This window comes from Sorex araneus, chromosome X (assembly GCF_027595985.1).
Source record: "Sorex araneus isolate mSorAra2 chromosome X, mSorAra2.pri, whole genome shotgun sequence".
Taxonomy (NCBI): Eukaryota; Metazoa; Chordata; class Mammalia; order Eulipotyphla; family Soricidae; genus Sorex; species Sorex araneus.
This window is the reverse complement of record NC_073313.1, coordinates 158,568,081-158,587,600: the sequence shown is the minus strand read 5'-3', so window position 1 is coordinate 158,587,600 and position 19,520 is coordinate 158,568,081. Positions and strand designations below refer to the sequence as shown.

General features: G+C 51.9%; 2 protein-coding genes across 2 annotated transcripts in view; one reads left to right on the top strand and one right to left on the bottom strand.

The window, feature by feature from the left end:
- The window catches only part of LOC101543325 (gamma-interferon-inducible protein 16), a 29,674-nt gene extending 27,727 nt beyond the window's left edge, over positions 1–1,947 (bottom strand). Inside the window, exon 1 of the mRNA XM_055121197.1 lies at positions 1,748–1,947. The gene's annotated coding sequence lies outside the window, so the exon portion shown is untranslated. The remainder of the gene's footprint in view (positions 1–1,747) is intronic.
- LOC129399851 (olfactory receptor 6K3) lies at positions 176–18,517 on the top strand. Its single transcript, XM_055121195.1, is given in 5 exon segments — positions 176–339; positions 17,753–17,886; positions 18,087–18,197; positions 18,200–18,302; positions 18,304–18,517. Coding segments are annotated over 5 exon segments (726 nt in total).
- The last annotated feature ends 1,003 nt before the right edge of the window (positions 18,518–19,520 follow it).

Sequence of the window (19,520 nt, the reverse complement as noted above, 5' to 3'; positions counted from 1 at the left end):
CCCCCTTTCCTCTGGCCCTTGGGTGGGCTCCGTCTGGGAGGAGGGGCTCTGGGCTCCCAGCTGGAGGCAGAGGGAAGGACCCACAGGCGGTTTCCTGGAGGGAACCGGAACCTCTGAAAGTCCCTGACACAGCAGCATTGGGCCCCATGGCCCAGTCACGGGAGAGGGGGTGCCCATGACAGTGCCCAACCCAACGCTGCCCCTGCACAAGAGACCAGAAAACAGGATCTTGTTTGCTGCCCACGAGGACCAACTCCTCGGCGAACATCAGGGGCAGGCGTCTGCCTGTGAGGCCGCGCAGAACCACCAGCACTTCTCTGAGTCCTCCGGGCCTCTCAGGCCCCGCCCCACTCTCTCTCGGGGCTCCCAGAGCCCCTCCAGCTCCCACAGGCTCAATCCAGAGCTGGGGTGTCCCCGAGGCTTCCAGCCAGGAGCCTGCAGCCCCTCTAGCAGGCGGGTAACATTGAGAGGATTTTAGAGCCAGTCAAGATGACCTTTGCATGTCAAGAGCAGGAATAATTCTTTTCTGATGTTCATCAATATGGTGAAAAGGCACAGCCTGCAATGGAAGACTCTTTGGTACGGGGGTTATTATGATGTTTTTTAAAGGCAAACAAGATCAAAATTGCTTAATACTCGTGCATCAGGAAGAGAGTAAGGAGCTGAGTTGGCTGGTGTGCCTATCCCGCCCTGAGAGAAAGAACAGGATGTGAGCCTCTGTGAAAGAGAAAGCTTCAATAAACTTTGGCAGAGAAAGCAAGTCGAAGCCCAGATAAAGTTTTGCAAATGAAGACAGAGAGACAGAGAGTGAAGAAACTGGATGGACCCAGGGGAGAATTCTACAAAGCCGAGTTCCTGTTCAAATGCACCCACAAGAATCTGCAAGAGGGGCTGGAGTGATAGCACAGCAGGGAGGGTGTTTGCCTTGCGTGCGACCGACCCGGGTTCAATTCCCAGCATCCCATATGGTCCCCCGAGCACTGCCAGGAATAATTCCTGAGTATATGAGCCAGGAGTAACCCTTGTGCAATGCTGGGTGTGACCCCCCCCCAAAAAAAAACATGGGGCTGGAGTGATAGCACAGCGGGTAGGGTGTTTGCCTTGTACTCGGCCGACCCAGGTTCGATTCCCAGCATCCCATATGATCCTCTGAGCATGGCCAGGGGTAATTCCTGAGTACAGAGCCAGGAGTGACCCCTGAGCATCGCTGGGTGTGACCGAAAAAGCAAAAAAAAAAAAAAAAAACCCAAAAAAAAAAAAGAATCTATAGGAGATTTAAGGGTTGACACAACTACAAACAGAAATGAAACTGAACTATCTTGATGTGTAGCTCAAAGTGGACCCTGGGCAGAGCCCAGAAAACTGCCCGTTACTGAGGTGACCCTCACCTCATGCCGAAGTGCATGCTCCAGTGACTTGGGCTCAGGAAAGGGTCCTCTGGCCTCCCGAAGATTTACATGTGGCCCTGTGGGAAGGAGTTTCTGCCCCCCCCCCCCGAAAGGCCCAGCACAGGCTGCTCTAAGCAGAGTCTCGTCCTGGGGACAGGAGATGCTCACTGGGTCTCTCTGGCTCTGCCTTGCTGGGAGAGGGAAATTCTAGGTGGGACCCTAGCGGTGTCGGGGCAGAGACAGCCCCTCTGCCCCTCCCTGAGTGATGCAACCCTTGCCCCTCCCTTCCTGCCCCCCCCCCCAGGACAAGGGTCAGTTCTCCCCCCAGTCCTGGGTCCGGGAGTTCTGGCAGGACTCACCCTCTTGTGTGTTCTGGTGCCTGGGTCCCGGGTCTCCCAGCCTGAGGAGAACTGAGTCGGCGGTGGCTGAGACTGTCCGGGGAGGCAGGACCAGAGTCGGCCAAGAGTCCTGGAGCTTCACTTCGGGGCAGAGGAGAGAGGGAGAGAGCCAGGACCAGCTGGGGATCTGAGTTGTGCAAGACTCCAGTGCTGAGCCTCCCTCTCTGCAGGCTGACTCCTCCCCGCCTGGGCCAGGAGTTTCGGTTTCCTGGGCAGAGGGACTGAAGCGTTTCCCACAAAGCCTGCGTGGCCCGCCACCCCGCCCTTCCTGTCAGCGCTGGCTGGGCTGAGGGACGCCTCCTCCTCCTCGGTGCTGGTGCCCGGGTCCTCGTGCGGGACCCTCCCTCTCCAGGGCCTGTGTGTCCCCGGGCTCTGCTCTGCGCCTCCTTCCCGGCTCTGTGTGGAAGGAAACGGGCCCAGGACGACAGTCCATGTCTGCGTGGGGAAGGAGGACGGGCCTGCTGCATGCTCTGCACACAGGGTTGTTCTCCCTCTGCGAGGGTCCCCGGGACTGAGGGCGTCCCCCTAAGCCCCTTCAGGGCTGCAGCCAGCAGGGGCTCTTCTTTAGTCAGAGACCCCCCTGCAGGCTGTGCTCAGCTGTTTGAACTTGCTCATTTAGTCTGCTTCTTATTCTGTCCTCTAAACCACGGGTGGGTTTCTGCACTGCACCACCAGGTGCCAGAACCTCCACCCCCCCATCACCCACGTTTCATCCCCCCTCTCCCCTGAACCCCCTTTCAGGCATTTTCCAACTAGGGTCACAGCCAGAGGAGCTTCTCTAGGAAGCTCAGGGTCTTTGGTGTGACCCCCTTCCCTGGCCCCCTTGGCGGTGGGTGGAGACCCCGGGGACACAGTAAGTGGGAACTGTGTCACTGCAGAATGCCCTCGCATGGCTGCGGTCTGGCCTCATGCTCACCTCCGGGGCTGTCAGCGGTGGGTGAGGGAAACTCGATTTTGCAGAGGGACTCCTCCCACTCCCAACCCTCCCACGGGGGCCCCTGCTGGGCCTGCACCCAGCCCCCGCCTACTTTCAGGGGCCCCCGCTACCCACCTAGGCTTCCAGGAAGATACAGGCCTGTGCATTTATGGAAAATCTAGCAGATTCTTCAGCAACTGTTTTGTTATTTTGGATTTTTGGATGTGCGGGCGGGGTCCTCTCGGGAGCTTGCCGGGCTCTCCGAGAGGGATGGAGGAATCGAACCCAGGTTGGCCACGGGCAAGGCAAACGCCCTACCCGCTGTGCTATTGCTCCAGCCCTAGAAGAGTAGAAGAAATGAAAATAGGGGGAGATGCATCTGGCCTCAGCCAGCAGAGCCTCTGTTCCCCAGGCTCTCCAGGCAGGACAGCAGCCACCAGGCGTGGCTCTTCCGAAAGCAGGGGAGTGCATGTGGTGACTGCTGGGACGGGACATGGGGACACAGGGTAGAGCAGACGTCCAGGGTGACGTGTACAAGCGGGACATGGTGTTTCCCAAAAGCCTCCCCTGTCTTGGCAGAGAGAAGAGCTCTCCTGGGCAGAGGCAGCAGGTTGAAGGTGGTCCTCTGACCAATCCGCAGGGCAGAAAAAGGCTGGGAACGGGCTCTGGCTTGCTGACCTGCTGGGTTCCCCTTTTGGATTAACTCAGGGACTTGGACTCGCTGTTTCTTCCAGGACTCTGGAAAGATAGTTACTGTCTGCACGGGAAGGAAGAATAGCCCCACCTGCTGGCCGGCTCTGCAAAGTGCAGCCGCTCCCAGACATCTGGGGACCAGATGAGCTTTTCCCAATCTCTGGACCCTTCCCAGGCAGCTTTGCTCCTGGTGGGGAGGGGGGCTGTGACTTCATTGACATGGTTAGTATCAGTCACCCTACATCGGTGCCACCCGCGGCCCCCACTGTGAGCGGCCAGCGGAGCCAGCAGAGTCAGCTGACACAGCATGGGCTCCCACAGCCTGGCTCTGCACTCGGGGTCACTCCTGGCAGTGCCCAGGGCACCCCACGGGATCCGGGTCAAACCTGGGTCAGCTGCGTACAAGGCAAATGCCCAACCCATTGTACTATCGCTCTGGCCCCTCATGACAGAATTTGTCCACAACTGTGCTCTTATTATAAGTTTTATGACACTTGGCTTGTCCCCTTTCAATGCCAGGGAAGTGTACCGCTTGCTCTGGGTGCCTCCAGTCCTTTAGTTGGAACCCTGCTTTTGGGGTGCTAGGAACCAAGGGCAAGTGGGGCTTAAGTCGAGTAAATATGACATGGCAGGAGTAAATATTATTTGGAGTTAACTAAGTCCCAAGTCACAAAAGCATAGCATTTACTGTCTTCCCGTGTCTACACAGAAAGGACATTGCTCTAAAGGAAACTATGCAGAGGAAAAAGGGAAAGAGAAAATCAATATTTTACTTACAAATACGGAATCCAGAGTCCTCAGAAGGATCCGACCCTACAGGTCACAGGGCCTGATTTGGGGATCTAGTGATTAACAGATAGGGGAAGCAGAGCACAGAAGAGAAGTTAAAGATAAACGCAGAGGAATGGGTGTGCCTCGGGAGCACTGATGGGTGCGACCCAGTTACCCTAAGCTCCCTGAGAAAGGACAAACCAGTGCTCTCCTAGAGCCCGGAAAGTGATGTCATGGCTCAGGTGTGTGGGGCAGGAGAGCCTGGACAGTGGCTGGCAGAGCAGACTCTTTCTACAGAGACGTCGGTTTTCCCTAAAAGAAACAGAGGGTTGCAAGGTTTGAATGGTGAGAGAACGGTGGTACTGCTTCCTGTGTGTGTTTCGTGAGCACGGTGTCTGAGTACATGAGCACCAGGTGAATGAGCCGGGTGAGCACTGTGTCAAGGCATATGGGTACACTGTGTGAGCGGGAGGAGCACTGTGTCTGAGTACACGAGCACCCTCTGAACCGGGAGGAGCACTGTGTTTGGAGCAGCAGTGCTCCCTCTCCTAGGACAGGTGCTCTCTCCCCCTCTCTCACTAACTCAGAGGTCCCCCGGCCCCTTTTCTGTAGAATCCGGCTCCGCTCTTCCCCTGCTCTGCCAGGTGTGGACGGGCCCCACACAGGCCATGAAGCAGGCGCCCTTGGAGCGGGTGGCCATCAGGAAGCCCACCCAAGTGCCAGCAGGTGTCCCCGCCATCCCAGCCCCAGCCTCCGATGCCTCCTGAGGAGGAGGGGCGCTCCCAGGAGGAGGCTGGTGACTGCTGGTGACCTGGCCAGAGCTCCTTTTGTTTTTTTTTGGTGGTGGGGGAAGGGCTTTCCGGGACACACGCCGCAGTGCTCAGGGGTTCCTCCTGGCTCTGCACTCGCTCAGGGATCACTCCTGGTGGGGCTCGGGGCCCCATATGGGATACTGGGTATCGACCTGGGCCAGCCCCGTGCAAGGCAAACGCCCTCCCGCTCTCTGTCGCTCTGGGCCAGGGCCTCAGGTCCCCCGTTAGTACTCACCGAGAGGGAGATGGAGGGAAACAGCCTCCCCGGCCTGCTCCCAAGTCTGTGGAGACCTGCAGTCACTGAGGCTGAGGCTGAGCCTCTTTAGGGGCCGCCCCACGGGGCAGCCTCGGCCCCAGCCGTCACGCCCCCTGATGGCGTGTTTCCTTCTCATTAGCAGCCTCCTTACCTGCCTCCAGGGAGCTCCTGAGAAAAATTTCCTGACCGCTGCCGAGATGTGACCCCGGGGGCCGCACGCGTGTGCGGCTCCTCCGCAGCTGCACCCACGTGAATCCAGACCCAGCTGAGCCAACTACAACACGGACTGCTCTTGCAGATTGTTTCCAGCCAGAGAACTAAGCTGCGACCCCATGCCCGCCCGGGAGGGGAAAGGTATTTCTCTCTCTCGCCTGTCCCTTCCCGGGGATGAAGGGCGTGGGGACTGCCATATTATGACGACCACAGATGGGGTTTACAAGCTTGCAATGATCGAATATCCGGAAGAAATCTCCCTGGACTTAGTTGTTAAAGTACAGAAATCCAAAACTGACCTCATTTCTCTTCACAACAGGTCTGACTCTAGTGGGGTGCTCCTAATAATAATGGTGAGGTTTGTGTTGAAATATTGAATGTAACCAAAGTAAATAGAAAGTAAAGTGAAATTTATCAGTTACTAGGCGGGGGGGGGGTGTGGGGGTGGGCGGGATGGGAGGTGTACTGTGGTTTTTTGTTTTTTGTTTTTGTCTTCGGTGGTGGGATATGGGCACTGGTGAAGGGATGGTTGTTTCAGCATTGTATGACTAGGACTTAAGCCTGAAAGCATTGTAATTTTCCACATGGTGATTCAATAAAATAAAATTAAAAAAAAAAAAGAAAAGTTTCCTGACGGCTGCCGGCCCCTCCACCCTGTGGGATGGGCGGAGTGGGCCATGGGGCCAGGGGGTCTGTGGGTCTACTTCTGGCTGGGGTGGTAAGCTAACCCCAGGGGGCTGCAGCCGGGCCAAGGAGGGTGGCTGGACTCGACTGACCAGACACTGTCGCAGCAGTCAGAGACTCAGGAGCGGCGGGAAGGTCTGAGTGACACTTCATGTCGCTGTGGGAATGACATGCTCGCAAAACAGTCCCCACCTCAGATTCACCCCGTGGGCCCAGCAGAGAGGGTGGGAGCTGGTGTGAGGTCTGAGCCCGCCTTGGGTGCCACAGTAGACCCGCTCACAGCGCCCAGTGACAGACAGTTCCAGTCACACCCCCACTGCTGGCCATGAGACCGAGGTCTGAGGAAAGTCCCCGAAGCAGCGCCTTGAGACACGGCTGTCGGGCCACACACAGCCCAGGAACTGGGTGATGGTCAGAGGTCAGCACGGAGGATTGCAGCTGCTCTGTCCTGGGTGCTTCGCTTAATGATTCACTGGTGCTGGTGCTGGGACTGTTACTGGGACTGTGGGTGTCATCTGGGACCAGGGTGCCGTCACTGGGACTGTGGGTGCCATCACTGGGACTGTGGGTGCTGTCTGGGACTGTGGGTGCTGACACCAGGACAGTGGTTGCTGTCTGGGACTGTGGGTGCTGACACCAGGACAGTGGTTGCTGTCTGGGACTGTGGGTGCCATCACCAGGACCGTGGGTGCTGTCTGGGACTGTGGATCCCAGTGACCCACAGAGTTTGCTGAGGAAATGCACCTTAGACTTTGCTTAGTAAGCGGTGCAATTTTCTCTTTCTGCAAAACAACAACAACAACAACAACAAAATCACATTCAAAAATGAAAGAAAGAAAGAAGAAAGAAAGAAAGAAAGAAAGAAAGAAAAAAGAAAGAGAGAAAGAAAGAAAGATAGAAAGAAAGAAAGAGAGAAAGAAAACCTCTCATTTCAGGCAGCTTCCTAATAAGATTTATTCATAGCATTTATTCAAAGCACTTATATCCCTACCATCTTAGCATACCTGCCCACTGCCTGGGCATTGCAGTTCTGTGCATTGGTTCTCGTGAGTACCAAAGGCTGTACGGACCCCGACACAGACAATGAGTAAATGTAGTGCCCAGTCCCTGAGCAGTGGACATGGAAAGAGAGTGGAGATTCCAGGTTTTAGAATTACAGATGATATGGTATTTTGAATCAATAATGATCTAAAATCATGGTCATTAGTAAAAGTGCGCGCACTCTTCCTAAGGAAGCTACACCTAAGAATCTACTTTACAGAATTGGAAATTAAAACCCAGAGAGACGGGTTGGCTTTTGAACCACAAGGTTAGTTGGGGCCTCTGGTAAGGAAAAGCGTCTTCAGCCTCCAGGTGGACCCTTTGGTCCTTGATGGCCTGAGTGGAGCAGACAGACAGACAGCCCTGCTCACTGGAGTCAACCCCAAAGGCAGGCTCGTACACTGGGGCTCACCCCGGGCAGAGATTGGCCCCACAGGGCCCCCATGCAGGACTCACAGAGCAGGAAGGCCTGCAAAGCACGGAGCATCTACAAACTGCAGATAATTTGTCAGAGAACCACAGACTTACAGATCTTACTAATGTCTCTGAACACGGGAATCTGAGGAACAAAGGGATGATTCGGGAAGAGGCTGTTGAAAAGAGATTTGCATCAACAACGCCTTTTCTCGCCTTGCTTATTTTGTTTTACCGACCACAGAAATAGATTCATCCAAATCTATGACACACAAGGACAGAGCTTAGTGCAGCTGAGGAAAAAAATAGAATTTTCAGGGGCTGGAGCAATAGCACAGCGGGTAGGGCGTTTGTCTTGCACATGGCCGACCCGGGTTCAATTCCCAGCATCTCATAGTGTCCACTGAGCACTGCCAGGAGTAATTCCTGAGTGCAGAGCCAGGAGTAACCCCTGAGCATCGCTGGGTGTGACGCAAAAAAAAAAAATAGAATTTTCAGAGACCCTTAAGTCAATGATGGTTGGAGGGCTCACTTGGGATGGGAGATGTGTGCTGAAAGCACACAAAGATTCAAACATGACGGCCTCTCAGTATCTGTATTGTAAACCATAATGCCCCAAAATAGAGAGGGTAAGAAGGAAAGTGTCTACCACAGAGATAGGTAACGGGATGTGTTGGGGATGGTGGGACATTGGTGATGAGAAGGTGCTCTGGGGGAGGGATGGGCGTTTGGTCATGTATGACTGAAGCTCAATCATGAAAGCTTTGTAACTGTATCTCATGGTGATTTGACCAAAAACATAATTGAATTTTCTGAGCACACCCGGCAGTTCTCAGGGGCTGCTCCTGGCTCTGTGCTCGGGGCCACTGGGGTCCATCAGGAGAGTGTGGTCTCACCCATCACCCGGAGCTCAGGTTTGCTTCACAGCAGAGCTGGCATTGTGGTCAGAGACTGGAAGCTGGTGGGCCGCAGGAGGCTGAGCTCGCTGGTCCCAGGGGGCCCCAAGTGCCATTTCCCAGACTCCCGCCCTCAGACAGAAGCTCCAGCAGGAACAAAAGGCCAGGAAAGGAATTTCAGAGACCACTGAGGACTCCCCTTGGTAGCCTCCCTAGCAACAGACTCTTTCCTAGGTAGAAACCCCACCGGGGGGCAAGCGGGAAAAACTTGCTACTTGTGCCCGCATGGCCAACCACATGTGTGGCCTGCACTTGAGGAGGCCTCTTGAGGAGGGGACTTTCCTATCTAAAGCTGGCATGTGTGTAGGGGCTCTTGCTGCTCTCAGAGGCCCGGGTTCTTTCTCTTTTTGTTTGTTTGTTTTTGGGTCACACCCGGCAATGCACAGGGGTTACTCCTGTCTCTGCACTCAGGAATTACTCCTGGCGGTGCTCAGGGGACCATATGGGATGCTGGGAATCGAACCCGGGTCGGCCGCAGGCAAGGCAAATGCCCTCCCTGCTGTGCTATCACTCCAGCCCCCCCCCCCCCCCCCCGCCGGGTTCTCTCTTGAGCACGTTGCTCTCTCACTTTCTCTCCCTCCTTCCCCTTCCTTAAAAACCTCCGAATAAAAATCTGCTTTACTTCACTGCTTGTCTACTCCTGTAGTTCTTTTCTGGGAGGTGAGAAAAGAACCCTCACCCCCTGGGTCCCAGGTGGCAGAGGCAGATTGGAAGAAAGTGACAGTTTCTCTCCTCTCTGCCTCTCCTCCCCCCACCCGTGGGGCCTACCAAGCCCCCTCTTGGGTGACACCGGAAGCCAGATGGGGGATGGGGAGCAGGAAAGGCAGGAAGCCCAGGGTGGGTGCAGGGCTGAGGCTGACAGTGGGAGTGTCTTCACGCCTGCCTTTGCTCAGGGACTGAGGGAGTCAGAGTCCTGTTGACTCACTGTCTGTGGGCACACTGCCCTGGGCTGGTGTGGACAGTTGGGATCAGCCTCAGGTGCAGATCAGAGTATGTCTCTGGCTCTGCCCAGAAATCACGATGATTTCACAGCCCATGGAACTCCAGAAAGACCTTTCTCAGTGTCAGGGTCTTGGTATTCAAGCAGATCCGCATTCTCCCCAAAGCCTAAAGCTTGGCTACTTCCTGCCTAGTTATTCCGATTTCTTCATTTAGAAGATTTGGGATTCTTGCCCCTCAGCCCAGAGGAAATTGTTCCCTAGCTTGGGGCAGCCCTGCAGGCTGCAGAGAGGCTGGAAGCTCTGAATCCTCCCTGCCAGCACCCTCTCTGCCTTTGTGGACTGGGTGGCTTCCCAGGAGAGTGTTGATCCCAGCAGCTGGGTCCCCAGAAAAAGGCTCTTCTCTGCCTCTCCAAGGGACAAATTATGGGGAGCAGGTCCCATTCCAATTAGCAGATCCCTCAGGGGGATTTCCTGGGGCTCCAGAGGTTTCCCTGCACACTAGGAATCTTGCCTCTCTAGAGGGTGGAGAGCTTGGTTAGCACCCACGGGAGCTAATCAGCATAGCCCTGGGGACATGTTGTCCCTAGCCCTCTGCTGTTTCCCCTGCGGACAGCATAAAACTTTCTATGTACATTCTCTCATTTGGTTTTTGTAAATATGATTTTTTTAAATTAAAATTTTATTTTATTGAATCACCATGTAGAGAATTACAATGCTTTCAGGTTTAAGTCTCAGTTATACAATGCTGAAACAACCATCCCTTCATCAGTGCCCATATCCCACCACCAAAAACAAACAAACAAACAAACAAACAAACAAACCCCAGTATACCTCCCATCCCGCCCCCTTCCTCCTGTAACTGATAAATTTCACTTTACGTTCTCTTTACTTTGATTACATTCAATATTTCAACAAAAACCTCACTATTATTGTTAGGAGTTCCCCACTAGAGTCATACCTTTTGTGAAGAGATATGAGGTCTTGGATTTCTGTACTTTAGCAACTAAGTCCAGGGAGATTTCTTCCAGAGATTGGATTGGATCATTGCAAGCTTGTATCTCTCTTCTGTGGTTGTCATAATATGGTGGTCACCACGCCCTTCACCCCAGCAAGGCAAAAGGGGAGGGAGAGAGAGAGAGAGAGAGAGAGAGAGAGAGAGAGAGAGAGAGAGAGAGAATAGAGAGAGAATGCAGGTTTCTCCAAGAGTGGAGAGAGAGCCCCTAGACACATCCCAGCATGAAAGTACACAGCTCAAGAGGGGAGATGCAGGTGACACATGTGCTAGGGTACCACATGTGCTCGGGTACCACATGTGCTCGGCTACATGGGTGCAAGCAGCAAACGGGCTCAGGCAGCATATGAGCGCCCTTCCTTTGTTCAAGGTGTCTTCCTTTTTTATATTTTTTTGCTTTTTTTAGTTCACTTCCGGCGATGCACAGGCGTCACTACTGGCTCTGCACTCAGGAATTACCCTTGGAGGTGCTCAGGAAACCATATGGGTTGCTGGGAGTCGAACCCTGGTTGGTCGCGTGCAAGGCAAACACCCTACCTGCTTTACTATCACTCCAGCCCCTCAAGGTGTCTTTTATAGGCTCTTGTCTTCTTGCTTTCTTGATCAGGAAGTTCTGGAGTCTTCTGGAGGCTGGATCACATTTTAACAGATTGAGGGAAAGATCCAAGAGGGTTTGAGGAACTTTATGGGGAGGGGTCCAACTTCCTCAGGGTCTGCTGCTGAAGGTCTTATCAGGTCTCTGTTTTCTGTATCCACAGAGTTGATCAGCCTTAGAATTTTCCTCCCAGAAGTTTTGCTGACCTAAGTTTCATTGCTGAGGGCTTTTCCCTGTCTACCTGTGTAGGGAGCCACTTTACAGAGCCTGGCTTTTATCTTCTGATCAAACAGAGGCTTACTTAAATTCCCTGTAACAAGGTTGCCACTACTGATCTTATCGCTGTTTGTTTCTTTCTCGAGCTGAGGCCCATGCCTGATCTGCATTTTACTACTGTTTGTATGGGGGTCCCAGCATGCATACCATACCACCTCCTCCCAGCAGAGAAGTATAGTACTGTAATTGCCAGTAGAATAAACTCTCTCTCCTCTCTCCTCTCTCCTCTCTCCTCTCTCCTCTCTCTCCTCTCTCCTCTCTCCTCCCTCTCTCTCTCCCTCCCTCTCTCTCTCTCTCTCTCTCTCTCTCTCTCTCTCTCTCTCTCTCTCTCTCTCTCTCTCTCTCTCTCTCTCCCTTCCTCCTTCTTGCTGCTTTCTGGCTCTGTGTCTGCTCATTTGGCTGCGTCCCCTCCTCAGCCCCATGAAGGGTCCTCCCTGCTGGACAGGACGGGACCCCCACATACCTGCTACATATGCTTTGATGTTCAGTCTCCAACTGGATGGTCCCCCGAGCACAGAGTCGAGTAAGTCCTGAGCACTGAAGAGGTGCTCCCCTGCCCCTCTTATTATTAACATACACAACTTGGTAAGTTTGAACACATGTATGGATTTTATAAAGATCGATAACTCTATTGCAAATATAATAATAAGGTAGACTCAATGTCCTTGTATCTTAAATAATCTTAAATAATGTGCTACATAAAATGCTAAACATATACAAACTCTTTTTGTGCAAAGTGTGGTTTTTGATTCTGTTGTATATTTCTATCACTTGCTTGGCAATCTTACCGAGATTAAAAGATACTAAGACACTACTAAAGGGCTAGAGCGATAGCACAGCGGGTAGGGCATTTGCCTTGCATGCGGCTGACCCGGGTTTGATTCTTCTGTCCCTCTCAGAGAGCCCGGCAAGCTACTGAGATTATCTCGCCCACATGGCAGAGCCTGGCAAGCTACCCGCGGCATATTCGATATGCCAAAAACAGTCACAAGTCTCACAATAGAGACGGGGCCCACGTCCTCAGGGCCCTCAAAGATATGGGGTGGCTCAAGTTTCCGAGGGATATCCTGGTATAATTGATCCCAACCATTCTCAAAGTGTTAGAGCCCTGATTGAGTCTCCTCGAGGAATTATTGCCATCAGCCCAGGGGACCCTGTTGCCCGTTATTCTCCTTCCCACCCTGGGTGGACAGACATGCAATGGTAGAAGAGCTTTTAATCAGGAATAAACTGAGGGAGCTTTTCTTGCTTTAGGTATGCATACCAGACCCATGATGCAATTAATAGTAGAAGGAAAAAGGATCATGGGACTTCTTGACACTGGAGCAGACCGCAGCATAATAGCCACTAAGGATTGGCCTCCTGCCTGGCCCACGCAGGCTTCTGCTCAGCAGTTGCAGGGCCTGGGGTACCTCAGTACCCCAGAAGTGAGTGCATGTCACCTCACCTGGAAGGATGACGAGGGACACCGGGATAGCTTCCAGCCCTTTATACTTAATTTGCCTTTTTCCCTTTGGGGATGAGATGTTCTAGCTAAGATGGAAGTTAGGCTTTGCACTTCTTCACGTCCTATTCCTGTTCCTACTGATCAAAATTTATTATAGGGGCCGCTGTGGAAATCATCCCCCTAACATGGTTAACAGAGGAACCGGTGTGGGTTCCACAGTGGCCTTTATCCTATGAAAAATTAGACGCAGCTGAAGCCTTAATTAATCAACAATTGTCAGCTGGACACTTCCTCAAAAGATTACTCTTCGGCTTGACCATTTACACACACTTAATGACTTTCAATGTTTGTTGGGAGACATTAATTGGATAAGGGGATACCTTAAATTACCTAACTATGACTTAAGACCTTTATTCAATATACTCCAAGGTGATCCTTCTCTTTCCTCCCCACGGACTGTCACACCCGAAGCTAGAGAAGCCCTTTGCAAAATTGAGCAAGCTCTTACTGCTGCTGGCAATACACGTGTGCAGCCTGAGTTTCCCATTTTGCTTTGTGTGCTTCCAACATATGGGCAACCTACTGCAGTCCTATGGCAGGAGGGACCCCTTCTGTGGATTCATCCTAGGGTCTCTCCGGCAAAAGCCGTGGAGTTATACCCTGCAGCTGTAGCCTGTTTGGCTATGATTGGTATTCAGAACTGCTTGCAATACTTTGGAGGGCTTCCAGATACTCTTATAGCCCCCTATAATTTCACCCTTAAAGCATGCTTAATAAAACAAAAAGGGGGAGTTGGCCTGGGACGGCCCCCTCGAGAACTCTAAATTTTTTGATTATTGATGATAAGGACACCTCCCCTGCAGACAGGCACTCTTCAAAGATCCCTGTGTGCCAAGGATATGTTAAATGGAAGGATATCCTTTCTGGTGAATGGTGTGGCCCGGACCCCGTGTTAACCTGGGCCAGGGGTTCTGTTTGTGTTTTTCCGCAGGACAGGGCAGAACCAGTGTGGATTCCTGAACGCCTGACAGGAAGACTGAGCCCCCAGTAGACCAAGATGTGGAAACTGGTGCTCCTGCTCAGCCTGGTTCCTGTGTCAGTACGAGCTGAAGAAGCAGCTTTCTGGGCCATTGCTACAACATGGCCTGCTTTAATCCCTTCTTTACCCATCTTAATAAGACCAGAGTAGAAGTCCCCTCCATTTCTTCAAAGAGTGGGCGGGGGTGGGAGCAGTACTATCCTTATTGCTTCTCACTGCTTTGATTTTTGCCTGGTGTCTATACAAAATGCAGCAAGAACAACTATTTACAAAGGCGTGATATTTACAGGCATTCGAGGCCCTGGAGGCACAGCAATCCACGTAGCTTTGGCTTGCAACTTTGAAACAATAATCTCGCTCAGAACAATCAGGTCTAGCTGGATGTAGCAAAGGTATTATGCAGCTGAGAGCCCTTAACTGCAGGGGACTTCCTGTAGTTGAGGAGTTTGGAAGGGTGCACTATACCCCACCTGACCCTTGGACCAACCTAATACAGGGACCTACAAGCGAGAGGGTTCCCAATGAGGGGTAAGGCCAAGGGGGCCGAGGTCGCTACACAGACTTGCTGTTCTAAAACAAAAAGGGGGAACTGTGGAGAGCCTCCACTGACCGTGCTTCGTGAACACCTGTTTCTTGTTGATTGCACCGTGCTTCCTGGACAACACCTGATGGGGAATCAGGATGTCTTGTCACGCCCACAAGTTGTGGCTAGTTTATCAGCTGCAGACACTTGGGGGCAAACGAGCAGGGAGAAGTATATAAGGGAGGAGGCTGCCTAGCTAGGGGGTTCTCTGGGTTCCCCCTTAGGTTCTCCCTCGTTCTTCCTCCTCGTTCCCGTTCCCCTTCTTCCCGTTTCATGGAAAGTCCCTGAATAAATCTCGGCAAGAAGGATCTCCGAGTTGCGTGTTTCTTCGCTGGTCGAAGCGGCGCGCGACAAGGCCCGACTGAAAATAGCAGGTGAGCAGATTGAAACTCTTTGGTGGTGGCTTTCAAGGCTTTGGGGAGGCTTCTGTCTGGCAGAAGAGGAAGGAAAGCCGCTGGTCCCATGGAAAGCTGCTCTCCCTGAGATCCCGTTCAGGTACCTTGACGCTCCTGGAGATCCTTTCCATACTCTTCCAGCCTCTCCCAGGAGGCCCTACCAGAGCGAGACCTGGGAAAAGTCCCAGGAAGGTCGTAATTGATCTGGGAGGCTGAATTCTGGCTGGTGCTGTGGAGTCAGGGGAATGGTCCTTAAGGGGTCCAGAGGGATGGGCAAATACGATGTCTCCTGCAGAGATGGACTCAGATCCAGGAAGGCAGCATGGCCTCGCCGGGTAAGAGGGGAGGCAGGGGGTAGGACTGAGAGAGAGCAGGAGTAGGAATGTGGGAGTATGCGGGCAGATTCTCTGTCTCTGTGCCCTTAGTCACAGCCTTCAGGTGGCTCTGAGCAGTCTGGGCCAGAGGGGGTGTGGGGGCTCAGCCGTTAGGGGCTCCACGCATGGCAGTGAGGGATGAGGGGAAGATGGGACCAGTTTCCCCATCTCTTAGTGCCCTACAGTTTGTACCCCACCACCCTGCACTGTACTTGCAATCAAAATTAGTTCTCCCGTGTCTCCTGATTGTGAGTGCCACACATTACACAAGCAGATTCATGTATCTATATTTATGGGCAAGAAGCGCCATAAATAGCAGAGAAACCAGCTGACACTGGAAGAACAATAACATTTGCATATATATAAATAACATTTGCATATAACAATAACATTTGCATATAACAATAACATTGGATTCCTTAACAGAAAATCTTCTGTTAAGGAAGGTATCCAATAGATTTTCATGGATGAGAACAATGAACAAGTCTTAAATCTCTGTGGATTTGACTTGGCTTTTTCTTTTTTTTCATTTTTTCCAATAACATTTTTATTTATTTTTTTCCTCATCAATTTTTATTTTAATTTTTTAATTTAATTTTGCTTTTTAAATTTTTTAATTAGTGAATCACCGTGAGGGTACAGTTACAGATTTACACATTTTCGTGCTTGTGTTTCCCTCATACAATATTCGAGCACACATCCCTCCACCAGGGTCCATTCTCCGTCACCAATGAACCCAGTATCCCTCCCACCCCCCCACCCCTCTCTGTGGCAGGGTATTCCCTTTTGTTCTCTCTCTCCTTTTGGGTGTTGTGGTTTGCAATAGGGGTATTGAGTGGCCATCGTGTTCAGTCTCGTCTACTTTCAGCATGCATCCCCTTCCTGCGTGGGATCTCCAATCACATTTTATTTGGTGTCCCCTTCTCTATCTGGGCTGCCTTTCCCCCAGCATGTGAGGCCAGCTTCCAAGCTATGGAGTCAACCTCCTGGTATTATATACTACTAATCTTGGGTGTTAGTCTCCTACTCTGTTATTTTATATTCCACAGTTGAGTGCAATCTATGTCTGTCCCTCTCTTTCTGACTCATTTCACTTAGCATGATGCTTTCCATATTGATCCACTTATATGTAAAGTTCATGACTTCATCTTTTCTAACAGCTGCATAGTATTTCATTGTATAGATGTACCATAGTTTCTTTAACCAGTCGTCTGTTCTCGGGCACTCGGTTTTTTCCCAGATTCTGGCTATTATAAACAGTGCTGCAATAAACATATAAGTGCAGATGTCATTTTGACTATACTTTTTTGCTTCTTTGGGATATATTCCCAATAGTGGTATTGCTGGGTCAAATGGGAACTCAATTTCTAATTTTTTGAGAAGCTTGACTTGGCTTTTTCAAAGCTACCAAAGCTATTATCTATTTGATTTAACAGCCATATTTAGGAGTTTGTAATAGATTTACATTTTCTTTTTTTGGTTTCTTGGCCTACCAAACTGAGGGATCGCTCATGTGGTGCTGAGGAATAGAACCAGAGGGTTCTGCATGCAGAGCTTGAGGTCCAGCCCTTGGAGCCATCTCCCTGGCCCCTATTGATAAAATTTCCCCCAAGATTTATACTTTGTTCCGTGATGAGAGCTCTGAAAATACATCAAAAGGAGGCAATATCAAATGTTAAGTTTCACATTAGTTTTCTTTGTGAGTAACTTCTTGGTGAATACCTCAGCTCAGGTGAAAAGTTGGCTTTTTGCCCCAGGAGTTCAAATGGTTAAGTCTCCAATCCCCAGAGAACCTCTTCCTATGCTACCTCTTGGGTCTCTAGCATCCCTGCTGTTCTAAACATTTTTTGGGGGGGAGTCACACCCGGAGATGCAAAGGGGTTACTCCAGGCTTTGCACTCAGGAATTACTCCTGGCAGTGCATGGGGGACCATATGGGATGCTGGGAATCGAACCCAGGTCGGCCGCGTGCAAGGCAAACGCCCTACCTGCTGTGCTATTGCTTCACCCAGGAAACTGGGTATGTTCCAGAAAATGCAGAGTCTTGGGGCTGGAGCAATAGCACAGCGGGTAGGGCGTTTGCCTTGCACGTGGCCGACCCGGGTTTGATTCCCAGCATCCCATATGGTCCCCTGAGCACTGCCGGGGGTGATTCCTGAGTGCAGAGCCAGTAGTAACCTCTGTGCATTGCCAGGTGTGACCCAAAAAGAAAAACAAAACAAAACAAACAGAAAATGCAGAGTCTATCCTCCCTCTAACTCTGGAGGGAGCACAGAGTGAGTGAGAGCTTCGAGGGCCTTGGGGCGGAGACTTGCTCTGGTAGGGGACTTGGAAGGACGTGGCACCTGCTTCGCTGTAAGCCAGCAGAGGTGGCACCCACTGATTCATCAGGATGAGCTGTGCTCCCCTGGGACGATGCGGCCATGCTGAGATGGAACCTCTCAGACACGGCCACGGAGCTAGTTTTTCTCCTCGGGAATCTTGTAGTTTCAAGAGAGCAGCCTTCTGCTCTTCATCCCACTGCTGGCCAACTCCGTGTTCATTGCAGGTGGAACTCCGACTGTCTCTGCGATGTGGACCCCTGTCTACACAAGCCCAGGTACGACTTCACCAGCTTCTTTTCCTTCCTGGAGATCTGGCACACCGTGGCCACCATCCCCAAGGTGCTCACCAGCCTGGCCAGTGGGCAGAGGGCCTCTCATTTCTCGGCTTCCCCCCGCCTGTGGATGGACTTCTTCCACTCATTGGGAGAAATGAGTCTTGCTGACTACGCTTGGTACTCTTGGCCACAGACAAGTACATGGCCATCTGTGGCACTACCCAACCATCGTGACCCCAGGACCCTGGCCCAGATCTCCTGTCTCTTAGTGCTGCTCCCTGAGTTACATCGATCTCCACACTGCCCTTCTGTGGCCCCTGCCAGATCCACCAGCCATTCTGTGACCTTGAGCCTTTGACCTGCACAAACATGTCCATGATGCTGGTGGCAGACATCTCCATGCCATCGCCATCAACTTCTCAGTGCTGGTCATAGCCATCGCCTACATCAGGGCCGTGGCTGTGACCCAGCGCATCCCCTCCACGGATAGCTGCCAGAAGGATCTTTGTCCTGTTCTGTGGTGCTGACTCACTCACTGACTTGTGCTTCTCTGCCACGGTCCTGTCTGTCCTCTGCAAGGTCACTGCACGGATGTCTGCAGTCCTGCCTCCCTTCAACCCCATCATCTGCGACTTAAGGACAAAGGATGTGAAGACTGTGATTAAGAGACTCCTGTGCCATCGGAAGGTGCTGAGCACGTCTTCAGGTCAGTGATTGTGCAGGTCCCTGCACAGATTGTCAGCTGGGACAGAGAAGCACTTGGTTCTTCCAGTCACAGTTTCTTCTGCTTCCTTCCCCCATGGGCCTGAGCATGGTCTTTGCACATACTCCATTAGTGTATAAGTAAGCACCAGGGAGACTTGCACAGACCAATACAGGAGAGAAAGGAAACACAATGTCTAAGCTTTAAACACACGTTTTTTTTGAGCATGGGTTGTAACTGTGTAGCTATTATTACTAAAATCAGTTACCACAGATTAGAAAATACAGTGGTTCAGACTATATGGAGTCTGGGCCAGGGAGAGGGATGCAAGGGCTGGAGCAGAGGCTCTACGTGTGGAAGGCATGGGTGTGACCCTCAGCATGGGATAGTCCCCAGACCATTGCCAGAAGCAACATCTGAGCACAGACAGCCCTGGGAGAAACTTCTGAGCAGCACTAGCAGAGGTGAAAAAACCCAAAGACAAAACAAAAGGAAAACTGAAAAAGAGCACAGGATTCGTGGGCAAGGAGGCTCCCCTCTCACTGGGAACACACACTGCTTTTGTGAATTGTAGAGGTCAGGGGTTGTAGCGATAGCACAGCGGGTAGGGCGTTTGCCTTGCATGTGGCCGACCCGGGTTCGATTCCCAGCATCCCATATGGTCCCCTGAGCACCACCAGGAGTAATTCCTGAGTGCAAAGCCAGGAGTAACCCCTGTGCATCGCCAGGTGTAACTCAAAAACCAAAACCACAAAATGTAAGGGCCAGGGTGATAGTACTGTGGGTAGGGCTCTTGCCTTGCATGTGGCCAACCTGGGTTCAATTCCAGGCACCCCGTATGGTCCTCCTGAGCTCAGCCAGGAGTAATCCTTGGGCACAGATCCAGGAGTAAACCCTGAGTGCCTCCAGGTGTTAACCTCTGCCTCCAAAAAATAATTATTTATGGGGCTAGAGAGATAGTACAGTGTGAAGGGCATTTGTCTTGCATGAGACTGACCTGGGTTCAATCTCTGG